A 17,964-nucleotide genomic window follows, 5' to 3' on the forward strand; every position below is an offset into this window, starting at 1 on the left:
CCTCATACCTACATAAATACATAACCACGTTAGAAAATGCCCAGCGCAGAAAAGTGAAGCTACCATCATCCCTTCGTAAGAAACTAGAGAGACTGAACCTACCTTCCTTGACAAGCCGTCAACTAACCGAGAAATTATTAGAATGTCTGAACATGCTGGAAGGTTTTGACCATGTATTACTTTTTTTTTTTTTTTTCATCTTTGCACTACAATGTTCCCACCAGACTGATAGAACAAAGGGTTATCTCCGAAACTACTAAACATTGTTTCTCTAATGATGAAATTGTTCGATTGATCTGTGGAACAGATTCGCCGTTAATGTGGTTGAAAGTACAATCCCGAACAAAAGAACCTGATACAGTCAGCGTGGAAGGTGAACGCGCATTTGTACTCTTACTGGACGACGGATCGTTGTCTGTCCATCCCTCAACACAGCCTCGAGCCGATTAACATTTGAGCTATGATATTTTCAGTTTTCAGTATGAACTTGGAAACTGTCATTGTTTTCTATGATATATTTACAAAATGTTTACCCATTAATGTTTTACATTATTTAGGTTAATAACACTTATAACAATAAATGACCATAAGAGTCGTTAGTTTTGAGGCTTCATAAGACAAGATATGTCTTCGAGGTTGGGGGTTCGTGATGTTTATCCTGATTCACCCAAACGGTATATTCCATCACAAACGTAGTTTAAATGCTCATGCAAGAATTAATGGGATGATGTGGTGTTGAAGTCGTTCTCACCATCCATTAAAATGTCCCAGTAATATCTACCACATGTAACCTTGGCTTCGTTCCGACAGTACAGGTATAATGGATGACGTAAAGGGAGTGAGTCTGACACATTACATAAGGCACTAGGTGAACAGAACGCAAAAACCAGATCCAGGTCACAGCAGCACTGAACAGAAAGGCAGTTGGTTACACTGGTTTCTGAATGAGCATTCTAGTGACATATGCGATGCATAATTTTCTAATAGAGTAACATAAAGAAAGGTTCATTCTCGTGTGTGTGTGTGTGTGTGTGTGTGTAATTCACCGGGTCGGTCATGATCACTTGATGGTCGTGATTGTCAGCTTTTACCCTCCCGGAAGGGAGCTGAGCTCATATAGTCCGATCTAAGGGCAAGGCTGTGACCTTCACACACGCACACACCCGTCCCCTTGCTCAAGGGGGACAGTAACCACCGACTTCGTCAGTGAAACTTTTCGCAACCTGAGCGAGGCGCGAACTCCCGTCCACCAGTTGGCAAGCGAGAACGTTACCACTGCACCAGCGAGCGGTGTTGCACCAGCGAGCGGTGTGTGTGTGTGTGTGTGTGTGTGTGTGTGTGTGTGTGTGTGTGTGTGTGTGTAAACAAATAAACATCCTTGGAGGATTCAGATAGGTTGAAGATATAATTATGAAACCCCGACAGCCAAGACAAACACAGTTATATGAAATTTCATTGTAGTGAATACTGTCACCGCGGGCAACGACTTCTTTATGTTACTCTTTAGCGGCAGACTGTTTTACTCTGGATAACGCCGGATGGCTTTACTTGTTGTGAGGTATGGGAGTTAAAAAGTTCTCAGTTGGATATAAATCGTTCTTGTTTTGTTACTAAATTGGGTAAATAGTTCCTTTAAATCATTATAAAACACGATTTCCTATTTCACACTGCTGATTCACGTCCCGCAGCTGCTGGTGAACTACTCAAGTGGTAGATGGGTTGGTGTTATGCTATCATAGGGCTGGTGGTGGCCCTTTATGGTATTCAGGCCAGACAGGCCACAGGTTGCCACATCAGCTAGGTCACTGATATCACTGACAACATTAACTAGGCAACTGTTATCGTTGACAATATTAGCTAGGTAACTGTTACTGTTATAGTTAGTTAACTGTTATCGGTGACAGAATTAGCGAGGTAACTGTTACTTTTGACAGTTAGCGTTGACAACATTAGCTAAGTAACATATCGGCGACAATATTAGCTAGGTAACTGTTACCTTCGACAACATTAGCTAAGTAACATATCGGTGACAGTATTAGCTAGGTAATGCAGCCAACCAGAAGTTCATTTAATCCTGACCATAGTGCTTGTCTCTTGGACCAATTCATGGGAAATAACCCAGATCAGTACAGGATAGAGGTACTGTCACACATGGATCCTTCGACCACAACTTCATCAAAGCATCATTCGCCAGTTCGTTCTGAACCAGTCAGGGTGACCGGATGATACTATGCTAGGGCAGAGTGGGATGGATTTAGAAATTATCTAGCTGAAATTCCATGGCAGTCTTCCCTTTTCATTGACATCAGCTCCACCCAGTCCCACATTAATGACAATGCAAACTAGAAAGCCCTCAGAGACCACATACCTCCGCCAAAGCAATTGCCATTAAAAAGGATCCGGATCCGGATCAGTGGAGACAGGATCCGGATCCAGGTCCGCCCTCAAATTTAATCAGTTCTTTCTTGGCCCATGGCCCACCGTTGCACAAAATTTCATTGAAATTCGTTGAGAACTTTTGCAGATATTTTGCGGGATACTCCCAGTGCGAATCTAGATCAGCTCGCAAATTTAATCACTTCTTCCTTGGCCCATGACCTACCCTTCCACAAAATTTGATTGAAATTCATTGAGATCTTTTAGAGATATCGTGTGGAGAAACAGACAGACAGGACAAACATAGGTGAATACATAGCCTCCTCCAACTTCGTTGGCGGGAGTAAGTAGTAAGGAATTGTTCATACCCTGTCAACAATTACTAAAAGATCGGACTCCTTAAAATGGTTCGACTTCAGTAGTGTCAGAGCAACGACCCAAAACTTTTTAGCATATTAACTCTTGCTTTAAAATAAATACTACTGAATCCCTCAGTCACTCAAAATTACTATAAATCAAGCAAAAGCAGCAGTAAACATCACCAAATCAAACTTTTTTCACAACCAAGTATCCAAACTATTAAATAATCCTAATGACATTAAAATATTCTGGTCAACTTTCATTCCTCTCGATAGTAACTTTAACAAGTCACCACCCGTGCACCCCTCCACTAAAATCTTCAGACGGAAGCACTGGAAATGACCACAGTAGAAAAGCCTACATTGTTGCCAGTACGTTTGCCTGAAATTTTACCTTAGACGAAGTCAATTAAAAACTTCCTGTGCTAGAACTTGACTCTCCCTAAAATGCTCTACTAAGGGTAGTACATGCTAGATACGTAAAATCTGTCTTAAACAATTTACCAGCCAACAAACTCCAGGTCCAGGTGGAATTCCTCCGCTAAGTTCATAAATGTTCTTCAGAAGTTGCTTCCGTTCTAACTAACTTGTTCAGACCATGCACACCTATTTTTTAAGTCCGTGATTCTTGAAGTTAGCAAATATCCACCGAGTTCCAAAATAAGGAAGTTCCTCTGATTCCTTTGATTACAGACCCATAGCTATCACATCTGCTTTTGGTAAAGCGTTTGAGACTGTCTTTAATAAGCACGCTGTTAAACATCTCGATTGCAACAACTTAATTAGTGACCGACAGTAAGGTTTTCGCCACTAAAGATCCACACCTGATTATAGTTAGTCTTATTACTCTTACAATCCATCAGTCATTTGACTAACATGGAGAAACCCGTGCAATAACCTTTGATATTTCTAAAGCACCGTTCTCTGCAGTCCAAAACTCCCTTGCTACACACTGTCATCTTTTGTCCCACTGATTTCCCCATATCTCTGCAACAGAAAGGTAAAAGTAAAGGTAGATGATGTATATTCCAATTTCCACTCAATTAATGATGGTGTGCCGCAAGGCTCAGTCGTGGCACCAGTCTTGTTTCTCATTCATATTAATCCGTCTATTGTCTGTCACCCATAATCCCATTCACCTATATGCAACTGACTCAACGTTTCACAGTTCCCTTACCCTTTACAACTCACTCTATCATGCTGAATGGGAGCAGAATAACATTTTCCTTTTTAATGCTAGAAACCAAAATATATCCAGTTTACTAACAGGATTATTGGTTGCACTGAAGGTAATACAAGAATCAGGCAATATCTTTCTATCTCTAAATGTATTGAAATTCTCAGTGGTTCGCTTAACAGCATTTTCAGTTGGATCTCTCACGTTGGGTCACTTGCAAAAACCGCCTCAAAGAAACTTGGATTATAGTACAGAATCCGAAACTTCATCACTGATGAGCAGTTAACTATAACTTGCAAGAGTCATGTGCGCTCTCATCTCGAATACTGCTCATCCTTGTGGAGTGCATGTGGACAGGTTGTTCTAAAACTACTGGACAAAATTCGGAACAAAGCAACAAGAATAATTAATAAAACACCAGTTACAATTGAACTACCTTCCCTACAAGTAAGACAGAATTTTGTCTCCCTTGCTTTATTTTAGATACTTTTACGGCCAATGCTCGGAAGTTGCATCCATTGTGCCACCTTTCCACGCCTTCCCCCGTGCTAAATGGCATCTGATAGCGCCTTCACACTGCCATGTTCTATAACTTCTGCCTATCAGAATTCCTTAATTCCCTGAAAGGCTTCTCTTTGAACTCGCTTCCTTAGATTAATTTCTCGTCAAACTTCAGCTGTAGCAGTTCAAGTCCAACTATTACAGATTTTTTATGAACAGAGGACACCTGTAATCTGGTGTATGAATTTTATTATCTGATTTTTTTCCCTCCCTCTTTCATCTTCTGTAAAAAATGGGGGGTAACTGGTATTGCTGACAACATTAGCTGGGTAACTGTTATTGTTTAGGTAACTGTTAACGTTGACATTAGCTAGGTAACTGTTATCCTTGACAACATTTGTATGTAATGCTATCCTCTCTATAACCAATAACAAAACTTATATACATTAAGCAAAAATGATTTACTTATCACCTCTTGGTCAGTGGTTGTGTGTCCTGTATCTAGTTGTGCTGTTCTACGCGGTTTCAGTAGTACGGAACGATGGTCCGAGCCCTCCCTTCGGTCGGGGGCTTGTCCATCCGCTCGCTTTCCCTGCGCTCATGCCAATTTTACGTATCGTGCTGCTGTGAGCGGCTGGGGTTATCTGGTGATTTTGGGTGCTGCTCAGGCGGGGATGGACGTGAGGGTGTTTTAGTGCTCTGTCGATTGTTGGAAGAAGGTACTATATGACACCATCATGGACAGCATTATGGTTAGTTGCTGGATGGTATTAAGCAGGTGTGACGCTAAGCCCAGGTGGTGTATTAGTTGAGGAGGGTTTAGGGCGTTGTCCCGCTGGGCATTAATGGACAGTGGGTGGATCCTATGTTGCTAGATGACATTCATATTTTCGGCATTCATTTCTAATTTCACTACACGAATCAGAAAGGATAAGAGCATAAGCCCTCGTTTATGCTGTGATTTTAAATTTTATCTTTCCCTAATGTTGGTGACGGCATTCTTACGCCTGTCAGACTACTTACAAACATCAAAGAATATAGGCGCATACAATTTCTTATATTCAGTCAGTTAGGTGGGACAGCCCTCTTTTTGGATAACATGGTTATAGTAATCGATTAGCCTTTTATATGCGTTAGTGAAGATATTCTGCTCGAAGTCGAGTCAAGATTAACTCCAGGGTACCTCTGTCTATTCAGATAAACATTGGCCTACAGTGATTGAATCCAGTGTATCTTGCGTCTGATCCTCCTTCTTCTTCGTTTGAAATGCTAGGATAACACATTTCGTTTTTTTTCGTCTCCATCTGTGATGTTTAACCTCCAGCCATACTGTGTATATCCAGCACTGACCTGAATGCTTTCACTTTGCTAAAGAAACTAACGTCAATTACAGTTCAATTTAAGATTTTTATGCCATGAATGTGGTGACAGTCAGTGATAGGATAATAGTAGTGAATATTTTGTTCGGTCAGATCATGTTTGCATTTATATCAGTGTATGCTCCACAGGCAGGCTTGGATGAGGCAGAGAAGGATAGATTCTGGGTTGACCTAATACGTGTATCAAGTGGTATGAGGGATGATGAATTGTAGTTTCAGGAGGGGACTTAAGTGGTCATGTAGGTGAAGCAGTTCAGTGATATGAAGAAATACATGGGGGATGTGCATATGGTACAAGAAATGAGGAAAGGGAGAGGATGCTTGAGTTTGGGGAGACAATGAACATGATTGTGTGCAACACACATTTTAGGTAAGGAGACAGTACGTTGACTGCATACGAGTATGGGGGAAATAGTAGCCAGATAGACTATTTCATGGTCAGTAGAGCTGATAGGAGACTAGAGAGGGATGTTAAAGTTATAGGGAGTGAGGAGTGTGTGCAGCAACACAAGTTATTGATATGTGACATGGTGCTTAAGGAACGAGTTATGAAAAAGAGGACCTATGCACCTAGGAGGAAAATATGGAAATTGAAAAACCTTGTAGTAAGGGTTGCCTTCTATAGCGAGATGAATAGAGTTGTACCTGAACTGGGAGACGTTGACAGAGGTGTTGATGAACAGTACAGAGCCCTCAAGAACAAACTCTTGAGAGTTACTGATTCATTGTGTGGATGGACAAGCCCCCCCCCCCTCAAGATATAAAGTAACTTGGTGGTGGAGGGATGAGGGTGTAGACTGTAGAAGTTGCAGTTAAGGAAAAACGAAGGCTTTTCCGGGAGTTGAAAAAGAGTGGAAGAAGAGAGGTTTACAGGGTAAAGTCTGAATCTCAGAGACTTTTACTTGATAACCTAAATAATGGGGAAAGGAAGATTATGATATTAAAGATGATAAATCAGATGAAGAGGGTGAATAGAAATATCATAGGTGAGCAGTGTGTGAAGAATGATGAAGGAAGGCTAGCGGTGAACAGTGAGGATATTTAAGACGCCTGGAGAGCACTGCAACCGGTTGTTGAATGAGGAGTTTGACTTGGACAGGGAAGGTTTGGAGCCATCAGATCCAGTGTTTGGCCCTTGGCCTTTGATTGACGCAGCTGCTGTGAGCAGGGCAATATAGGATGCAGGTGGGGAAGGCAGCAGGTGTGTCTGGGTTGATTGCTGAAATATTGAAAGCCTCAGGAGATATAGGAGTGAGTGTTAGTCACTGATTTGATAAATATGATTATATATGAGTGTGTTGTCCCAGATGATTGGCTGAAGAGTGCAATTGTAAATGTGTACAAGGGGAAAGGTGATATGCTAGGAGGAAATTATAGAGGTATAAAGCTTTTAGATCAGAAAATGAAGTTAATGGAGAGTTCTAAAAGGGATGATTAGAGAAAGAGTGATTATTAATGAGATGCAGTTTGGGTTTATGCCAGGCAAAGGGACCACTGGTGCCATATTCGTTGTTCGACACCTTTAGCAAAAATATATCGGAAAGAAAAGGGCACTGTACTTTGTTTTTGTTGTCTTGGAGAAGGCCTTTGACAGAGTCCTTAGGTAGGTGGTGAAGTGGGCAATGAGAAAGCTTGGGATCGAGGAGTGGCTGGTTAAGGTGGTTATGGTTAAGTATGTGGGTGTTCGCACCCAGGTAAGGGTGAATGGAGTATTGAGTGAGGAGTTTTCCGTGAATGTTAGTGTGCATCATGGGTCAGTCTTGAGCCCCTTGTTGTTTGCTATGGTACTTGAAGCCCTCTCAAGTGACTTCAGAAATGGACTTCCGTGGGAAATGTATGCTGTTGATTTGGTGCTGACTGCAGAGAATGAAAGTGATGCGGAGAAAAGATTTAGGAAATTGAGAGATGGTATGGGGCACAAGGCTTAAGAGTCAATGCAGATAAAACAAAAGTGATGGTATCTAGGGCTGGGGGCGGTACTGTCAAGAAGAGGGGAACTGGCCATGTGCGATTTGCCACAAGGGCGTGGGAAGTCATTCCATCAACTGCAGTGCTTGTGATAAGTGGGTGCATAAGAGGTAGTGATATTAGAGGTACACTGCGAGATGATGCTGATTTCATGTGTGTAGTGAGTCGGAGAGAAAATGTGGAGATTGCCAGGCGTGAAAGGATTGAATTTGCAGGTGAGTCTCTTGAGTGTGTGGAAGAGTTTTGTTATTTGGGAGACATGTTATGTGCTGGAGGTGGGGCTGGAGCTAGCCCTATGGCTAGAGTGAGGAGTGGTTGGAAGACGTTCAGGGAGCTGTTTCCTCCCCGGACATTGAGAGGGCTCTCCCTCTGTGCTAAGGGATCTTTGTATGCTGCATGTGTTAGGAGTGTAATGCTGTATAGTAATGAGACCTGGGCAGTAAAGGAAGAAGATATTCGCAGGCTCACACGTACAGAAATGACAATGATTAGGTGGATGTGCAGTGCATCCCTGAGTGCGAGGCATGGTGAGGGGGGGGGGGCTAGGGTTATGAGAGGTAGGATGGGACTGGAGTGTATTGGTGTTGTGATAAGGAGTGGTAGATTGAGATGGTTTGGGCATGTGGGGAGGATGGTGGATGGTAATAGGGTGCAGAAAGTGAGAAGTGTCGATGTTAGTGGTGGGGTAGCAAGAGGTAGACCGAGAAAGACCTGGGACGAGGTCATTGAGTGTGACCTTAGGGATAAGGGACTACATAGGGAACTTGCCAGAGATCAAACAGCATGGAAAGCTGCCATTAGGTGACCAAGGCCGACGCATGGAAACGTGTTGGAGCCTTCAAAAACGAAACGAAATGAGCAAAACATATTTAGCCAACTCAGTCTCATACTTATCTGTTGGTTGTTCCTTTGGAATTCGCCAACTCACTTTCCATGAAGTGATTTTTCCATTAGGAACTGTAAACGCGTCAATGTCCTGAACGTTAGATCTGATTATGGCATCGTGATGGCTGCTATCCCTTCGTAGTGTTAAGTGGTGCTGGATTCCATACAACACCTACCATAGTTTTAACAGAATCCGATAAGCTGAGGAAGGGAAATGATACAACTGAAATTCCCCATATTGAGATCGGCATACTTCATCAGATAGTCGTGCCGTTTTGTAAACCCTCTGTTTTCAACATTTGTCAAGCCCTTGTTCTTGTCAGTGTGCCACATAAAGCTCATTCCTTCAGGGTACTCCCGAGGATAGGTAGTGAGTGATTTCATGGTTAATACCTGTCCAGGACAGGAATAGCCTTCAATGGCTTCGTTTCCCAATTTTTACTCAATCCGGTTGAAGAGATACACCAAACTGTTATTGGTGGGGGAGATTTCTTCATCACTTAGGCCAAGTTGCGTTTCATCTTTCGTTAACTTACCTTCAGTATCGAGGTAACTTCTTGGCAAGAGAAGGTATAGGTCTTGCTTCTGGATAACGATGTGAATGTCACCTAATTTATTCAAATCAGCGGTCGTGTAGGGTTCATACTCTTGTACTCGAATCATTTGAGTGAGTCATCTACTTCCAAACCTTGATGCCAGTGGAAATATTCCATGATGTTATTCACTTGGGGGAAAATGTTGATTATATTTTCACATTGAAGATTGAGAGGTTTATAATTCTGATCCATTAGCCATACGTGAATGGAGTTAATCACAGGAAGGATAATAGGTAGGTAATCATGGAAGTCGGTTTTTCATTGATTTTATAGACAAGAGGGACGTACGGGGAAGAAGCCGTAGAGAACAGGATATAACGATCCATCCACCTAGGATCCCCCAATGTTATCGGAGTTGACTAGGGTGGAGTTCACGGGTAAGATCCCCACCAGATTTTCTCCCTTATGTTCGCCAACTCTGTCGAGATCATACCTTCCAAACACAAGGAGGCGACGCAGTGAGTGAGGGCGATTAGAGAATATTTTGACGTGGGGCTTCTTAATGTGAATCATATAGTTGAGGGAAACAGTATTCGCTGTGATGACAAATGCATCTTCGTGACCTTTGACTGAGGGTTGCTTTTTTATTGTGCCATTAATAACTTGAATCTCAAAAGCTCCTGTCGGAGAGGTGATAGTAAACTGTTCGCCCTCGTATTCATAGATTCTTTTGGTTTCAGAACCATCGATGTTGGAACTGAGAGATACATACCTAAGCTGGGAAGTGCATTCTCATGTCTTCCATAACCATGTAGGCAAATGCATGAATACAAGTCGCACTTAAAAGTAGACGTACTGCTGATGAGCAGGATACTTAGGGATTCGACTCTCATTATTTTAGAGATATAAAAACATAACCTAATACTTTATACCCTAAAGTGAGTATCTTAACCTAATCCTAATGCATGTTCTTATTTTTTTTTTTTAAGGGGGGGGGGGTCAGTAGCCTTAACCTACTCATTTTTTTTTTTTTTTTTAGCCTACTCGAGGCGAAGATGCAACAAGTTTGTAGGGAATGTTGACATTTTTATAAAGAGAGTGACCAGACAGCTACAGTTTTTGACATCGTTTGCAACGCCCGGTGATTCTAACTCTTTCGTAGGAGAAAATCCTTTACCGGATAAGTTGAGTAACAAGTCCGTTCACCATTTTTTTGTCCTTGTTTTAAATAATGATTAGGCAAGAGGTATCAAAGATATTTACCAAGCCTGAGTTTCTGGAGACGAGGAACTGGACTCAAGGCAAGCTCCCTGACGTCTTTCAAGATAAACTGATCAAAACCAAATATGGTCCTTCCTTACTCTGCACTCTAGCAGCTGATGGCGAGAAATTTAATTTATTTTTCCCAAGTGGTTGACCAGTCGTTTGACCCTGACGTACCTCAGAATTATCACCAACAGCCGTGATTTTAAGTTCACCTACCACGGACACAGATTCAAGGTTACATGCCTTGAAATAACCTCACCTGACCCACTACCATCCATTAACGCTCAGAACCACCTCAGTACACAAAGCCCAAAACCCTCCACACCTCGCCACTTGGGCTTTGGCTCACACCCAACAGCTCGCCATAACGTTGTCCATGGCAGCGTTATACAATAAAAAACCCAAGAACTGAAACACCATCACTCTCACCTCAGCCTGAGCATCACCCTAATTTACCAGATAACTCCACCAGCTTTGAGCAGTATGTAAAATTGTCCCACTCCCAGTCTCTCTCAGGTGGGGGTGGGCCACGTGAAAGTAATAGGGAATGCGAGGGAATGAGCACGCCCTCAACTGTAATCCTGTTAAGAGCCTGGAACATACAGTATAGCCATTTATGCGTTGGCTGGTAGAGTCTGTCATTTTATAAGCATACTAAAGTTTTTTTTTTTAACGTAAAAAGTACTGCACTATACTTTGTCTTACGATTAATTTCCTAGAGGTATTGGAACAATGCAAGGCCACCTTGTATATCACTCTGGTAGCCCATGTGTCAGCTCCATTTACCATGTCATCCATGACAACGATTGTCGAGAAGAAACCAAGGTTTCATGCTGTAATTCCATTACTTACATGTTTATGGAAGGTAACAGAGACATAATCAATATGATGTTGTCTCATTAATTAATATTTTAGTATTTTATTCGCCATTGCTAAGTAATATATTGCACGGTTGATTCAGACTGCACAAAGCTCAGACCACTAAGACTAAGGCCTCAAGCCCCCGTCACACATTCCATAATCGAACCACGATAGCGTCACTGCTTCAGTTATCGGCGCTGTCGTGAAATTTGGCCATGATAAACGCCAATAACAATGTCACGATGGCTGTAAGTATGTGTCATGATGGTCGTAAGATATTCACGATGGAGTCATGATAACTGTAAGATTGGCAGATTTTCAAATGTTTAACGGTCATTTTGTCGTCACGATGAGGCCACGCTCACCACAGTAGTGCCATGACAGAGTCACAACGGTCCCATGAACGTACCATGATATCATCAAGAGTTATGCCCACATGCCCCACCCACCCCATTGCCACGTGTGCCCACTCGGTTGCCAAATCGCCGAGGCCACAAAAAGTGTGTAGGTCTATCGTGACTCTATCATGACCCATAATGAGCTCTATCGTGACTCAGTTGCTGTATTCTTAGGGTTATCGTGACTCCATCTTAGGACCACCATGACACGTACATGTTAACCGTCAAATGATTGTCAAAATTATTAGCTCTATCGTGACTCATGTTTGCATCTATCGTGACGCATTCGGCATAGTATTAGGGCTATCGTGACTCACTCTTAACTTTTTTTTTTTGTCACAACAGAGTCACTAAAGGATCTACGACGGCCACGACAGAGTCACGTAGCTGCAACGAAGATCACGATAGGGTCATGTAAGACTTATGATAGTGCGACGTTGGGTACAAAAATCGGGGAACTTCACGATAAATTAACACTTGCCTTAATTTATCATGGCCTCGGCCGAATGCGTCACGAATGTCACGATCGATCATGATAGACCCCGAATCAGGACCATGATGCTGCTACTAATTGAATTAGTGGCACTGTCGTGGTTCGATTATGTTATGTGACGGGGGGCTTCAGTAATTTAACGAAACTTATGATCATTTCATAGTGCCGCAATTTTTTACGAGCAAGCACTACCATATATATATATATATATATATATATATATATATATATATATATATATATATATATATATATATATATATATATATATATATATATATATGTATATATATATATATATATATATATATATATATATATATATATATATATATATATATATATATATATTATACACACACACACACACACGAGGTGCTACCCAAAAGTTCCAGCAATTTGAATTAGAGGGAGCCAACCGTTTGCAGTTTTGCCTTTTGCCACTAGGAGGAGTCAGCAGCACCTTTTTTGCATCAGTGTGGCCCCCGCCATGTCTGTGAGCGGACATGTTGAGTTATGCTTACTATTGTAATGTGGTGTGTAGGTGGTTTGCCGGTTTTGCAATGGCGAACCTCACGGAACAAAGAACCTACATCAAGTTCTGCTTCAAGATCAACAAGACGGCTGCAGAAACTCACCAGTTGCTTCAGCAAGCTTTTGATGACAATGCCATGTCCCAAAGCAGAACTTTTTTCTGGTACAAGCAGTTCAGGGAAGGACGAACGTCCGTCGAAGAAGATGACCGTTCTGGACGACCGTCAACGGCAATAACACAAGAAAACGTTGGAAATGTTCATCAGGCTATCCTTGCAGATCGTAGACGAACCATCCATGATGTTTATGATATCGCTGGACTGTCATATGGCAATGTGCAACGCATTTTGTCGGACGTGTTGGGTATGAGACGCATCGCTGTAATATTTGTGCCAAGACTGCTGAGTGACGAGCAGAAGGCACATCACGTGGCAGTTTGCAGGGAGCTCAAGAATCAGGTCAGAGATGACGTCACCTTCATCTCCAGGGTCATAATTGGTGATGAATCATGGGTTTATGGTTATGACCCAGGGACAAAGCAGCAGTCGTCGCAATGGAAGTCTCCCAATTCACCAAGGCCGAAAAAAGCATGTCAAGTTTGCAGCAATGTCAGTTCAATGTTGATCATTTTCTTCAGAATCCAAGGGATTGTTCAAAAGGAATTCGTCCCACCCGGTCAATCTGTCAGCAGAAAGTTTTACTGTGAAGTTTTGCAGCGTCTGAGGGAGAACATCCGCCGCAAACGTCCAGAACAGTGGAAGAACAAGGACTGGGTCCTGCATCATGACAAAGCCCCCACCCACACATCAATTGTTGTCCGGCAGTTCCTGGCTTCCATTAACATGGTAGTCATTCCCCACCCACCCTATTCACCTGACCTTGCCCCCTGCTGAAATTACGACTGAAAGGGCGTCGATTTGACTCGATTGAGGAGATCCAGACAGAATCACAGGAAGTGCTCAAGACCATCACGCCTGAAGCCTTCCAGGGATGCATGAACTTGTGGAAAAAACGCTGGGACCACTGTATACATGCCCAAAGGGACTACTTCGAAGGCAACAGTGAGAACTAGGAGGTAAGGTAACTTATTTTCCTAGAGTATTCAAATTACTGGAACTTTGGGGTAGCACCTCCTATATACTGTAGAGTATATATAGTTTTTGCCATATTCGTAGAAAACAATGACAGTTCCTCACGCTACAGAGAAACGAAAGTATGTAGGACTATCATGCGGTTTGACTCTGAGTGTTGTGGGGATGATCATTCAACAAATCGCTGTCCAGTAAATGTGGAAGGAAATCCACACCCTCAACCTAGATTGTATCAGATTTTTCTGTCTGTGTTTGTACACCACCATAAATATCTTTAATAACAGACTAGTTCGCCACCTTTCAACAGATGGCATAATAAGGTGAGTACAACCATGTACAGGTCTGATTGTTCATTACCTCAGAATATATAACTATAGGTACAAAGGAGTACAAGCATTTACATAATTTTTTTTTGCAACTCATGGCAAACAAAGAACACAACATTATGCAAAGTAAATCGTGGAAACAAATAAAAAATAATACATGATTAATTACTTTACGTAATTACGTAAGATATTCATCTTAATTTTAAGTTAGTACTAATTTCTACAGTTCATTCCTTTCTGTAACTTCAGTTCTGCAAGGCGTTCTTTCTACCAAACTTCTTGTACGAACGATTGCTGAAGGAAGATCTTTCTGGTTAAATGAACTTCTGTAACTAAGAGGTTAAAGCTTTGAACTGATGTCAAGGCTGAATAACCTAGAAAGGACCGTAAGGTCTGCCTGATCTGTGTGTATATAGTCTCTCTCTCTCTCTCTCTCTCTTCACTTATAAATTACTGCGGCGCAGTAGACGTCCCCTTCACCCTTTCCACCATCCTGGGTGATGGGGACATTGTTATGACTGATAAATTGATGGCTTTCTTGAGAGAGACCGGACTGATCAGAGTGATGTGACTTTTTTACTGTGTGGTTATGGTTTTTATGAAAAGTAAATATGTATATATTGTAATATTAATTAGGGTTGACAGTTGACATATTTTAAATAGTTCCTCCTCCCACCGATCTATTTCTAATATAGATGTCCCCTACATTAAGCCAAGTTCCTTGCCTGACAGTCACCAGCTGATGAGTGCAAGTGTGCAATATAGGAAGGTATTGGGCACTTGCAGTCGATGGTAGTCTGCTGGGCGAGGTTCTTCAATTTTTGTATAAATTATGTAAATACATTATATTATCTTGCTTAAGTTATTCTAATTAGGGACGACAGCTGACGTATATGGAAATGTTCCTGACTCGTCTGGTTCCCTTTCATATATTGATGTCCCCTATATTAGGTTGTGCCTCGACTGACAGTCATCAGGTGATGAGTGCAGGTATGTAATGTAGAAAAGCATTACATATCTGCAGTCGATGGTGTTCTCTTGGTCGAGGCTTTTTGAATATTAGTGTAGGCCTAGTTATTTGTCTCTTAGGATTTAGTATAGGTTAGCGATTTGTCTGTTAGGTGGTTAGTTTTAGGGTCTTTAAATTAGGTATTTTTTTTTTTATAAGTAATATAAGGTTAAAAGTATAAAAATAAATAAAAATAATAAAAATAAAACTACAAAAAAATAATAAAATAAAAATTATTATATATATATGTACGTGTGCATGAAAGTGTGTATGTTCATCTGCATGGATGTGTGTATGTATGTATGTATGTATATATATATGTTTGTATATATATGTATATATGTGTCAATATATATACATATATATATATATATATATATATATATATATATATATATATATATATATATTTGCCTTAATGACCAGAGGCTCCGGCCTCAATGGTCGATAGGCAAAAAAAAAAAAAAAAAACTCTCTCTCTCTCTCTCTCTCTCTCTCTCTCTCTCTCTCTCTCTCTCTCTCTCTCTCTCTCTCTCTCTCTCTCTCTCTCTCTCTCTCTCTCTCTCTCTCTCTCCGTCATGCATTTTATGCTTTCCTCCTTTCCTCTCATACATCCTCCATCAGTACCTCGACTCACATGACTTAATTCTGCAGGTTGATCGACTAAATGGTTTGGTTAGCTCAAGCCTGCCCTTGCCCGATGGTGGAGTGGGCCCTCCCCTGCGGCCTGGACCCGTGCCAGAGTCCACCATAACCTATCCCACTCAGGTGGAACCCCAGCCTCCCGGAAGAGAGGATGGGACCAGAGGTACAGGCAGAGAAGTTATTGAGGAACGAGAAGAAACAGTAACAGTTGGAGGAATAGAAGTTGATGCCAGGGAGGACAGCACAGAACCAACAGATATTGTTGGTACTGATGAATCAGTAATCCCAGAGACTGGAGTCGGAGGCATAGACGCAGAGGAAGAGGAATATACATATGAATACCCAGAGTATGAAGATTATGATGAATATGAGTATTACGACTATGACTACCGGTTCCCTGAGGCATCAAGGAGGAAACGCCAACAAGGGAAACAAACTGGAAGAAACGAGGTAAGTGGACCCAGAGTACACAGAGAAGAAAATATCCAACCTCCTCCCAGGACGCAAATGGAGGGATGGAGGAGGAACAGTGGCCAGAAGAAAGGAAACAGACCAAATTCATTCCAGCTACAGAAACAGACGAAGAGAAGAGGACAGAACAAAAAGATTGAAACAATCAGTCACCATTACACAAGAAATGCAAGGTCTGATGCTTCCACTTTAAGCAATAACAACAGGACGTCCATTTTCTCAGCCATTGATGCACTCCGTAGTTCACAAGGAAAAGTTAATAATGTGAAACGGCGAGTTCAACAGCTGCGTAGAAGACAAAACTTGAGACCTAGGAATAGGAAGGCAGAACCACAGCAGGGTGCCAACTCCCTCCACAGAGCCTCTGAGAGAACTAAGAGACAAGCTGGTTATCCTTTTTTGAAGTCCTCGGTAGAAGACATTACTTGGATATGAATTCAGTAGTTTCATATCATAGTCTTTTGATTTGTCACTTGCAGCAGTGAGTTGAGAATCTTACCTTGATATTAAAATGTGATAAGTAACTTTCTGTAGGATGAGTTAACACATTTATCATTGCAGAATATTGTTCTTTGCCACACTCGCTAACAGTAGGTTTTGCTTTCATTTAAACTGAAAACTAACTAATTATGGCTCTGACCTATAAATATTAGTTTGCTGACTCAATGCTCAGATGTTCTCGCACCCATTACCTGTAGTTATTTCACTCAGTTCATCTCACTTCTCACTAATATTATAATATCTACAAAATATATACAGTTAGATGTATACCCTACAGTAACGTCATATTCTGCAGAACCATTTTCCCTCTTCATCCTCCTCGTGTTTCCAATGCCTTGTGTGCACGAGTCAGTAATGTAAGAATACTCATTAACATTAGATGTTTGGTAGAAATACCCGTTGTTGGTACTTGTATAATACTGTTAATGCTCAAAAGGTCAGTCAGATGCATTCAGCACTGCAAAGTAAAGCCTGTACCATGAAAAATAGTTATAATTGATATTGGCATTGATGGTCACTTACAAAAACGATCCTCCCAGACAACATTCCAGGTAATGGTTTTGCTATACTAAGCATTTGTATCACCGTGTCAGTGGTCTTTTTCTCTTTTCTTTTCTTATTTTTTTGTGTGTTAAACATTACTGAAAAACCTAGCCAGACCTTTAAACTGCTGGGTAATATTTTTTTTCTACATTATCCTTTTTGTCCTCATCATGCCCTGAATTTTGACTTTGTTGTACTATACTTATTATTTTTGTACCTGGTTTTTAAGTCCTTGGGTATTTCATAACATTTTATACCGATACCATGTGTAATACTGGGTTCATTGATCAATATATGGTAAGTCTATCCATTTCCAGTAACCATCACTGTTCATGTTGCTATTGGGCACAGAACATGTTTATGCTCCTGTTAGTAACACTTGTATGGTGACTAGAATAAAGTATGGTGAGGAGGATTTAAGACTTTATTTCACCATCATATGGACGTTAGGTCCAGTAGTGTGTTCTGTTGAAATTAGTGTATATATATATATATATATATATATATATATATATATATATATATATATATATATATATACTGATCAGCTAGTCAGGTCAGGTGCGGGTAAGGGGATGAGTCTGTTATGATGTGGCAGGGGTAAACCAGTTCTGCTGTCGGGCCCTGCTGTGGATGTCACTGATT

The 17,964-nt window shown here is 41.3% G+C and overlaps 1 protein-coding gene across 1 annotated transcript in view; it reads left to right on the plus strand.

Moving 5' to 3' along the window:
* The window catches only part of LOC145391426 (uncharacterized), a 343,680-nt gene extending 325,955 nt beyond the window's left edge, over nt 1–17,725 (plus strand). Inside the window, exon 14 of the mRNA XM_080266038.1 lies at nt 15,814–17,725. Within this exon, the coding sequence (XP_080122164.1) occupies nt 15,814–16,710 (897 nt within the window). The 3' untranslated portion in view covers nt 16,711–17,725. The remainder of the gene's footprint in view (nt 1–15,813) is intronic.
* Nucleotides 17,726–17,964: the final 239 nt, after the last annotated feature.

Source organism: Coenobita brevimanus, chromosome 18 (assembly GCF_032717465.1).
Source record: "Coenobita brevimanus isolate Jiangsu-jjx chromosome 18, ASM3271746v2, whole genome shotgun sequence".
Classification (NCBI taxonomy): domain Eukaryota; kingdom Metazoa; phylum Arthropoda; class Malacostraca; order Decapoda; family Coenobitidae; genus Coenobita; species Coenobita brevimanus.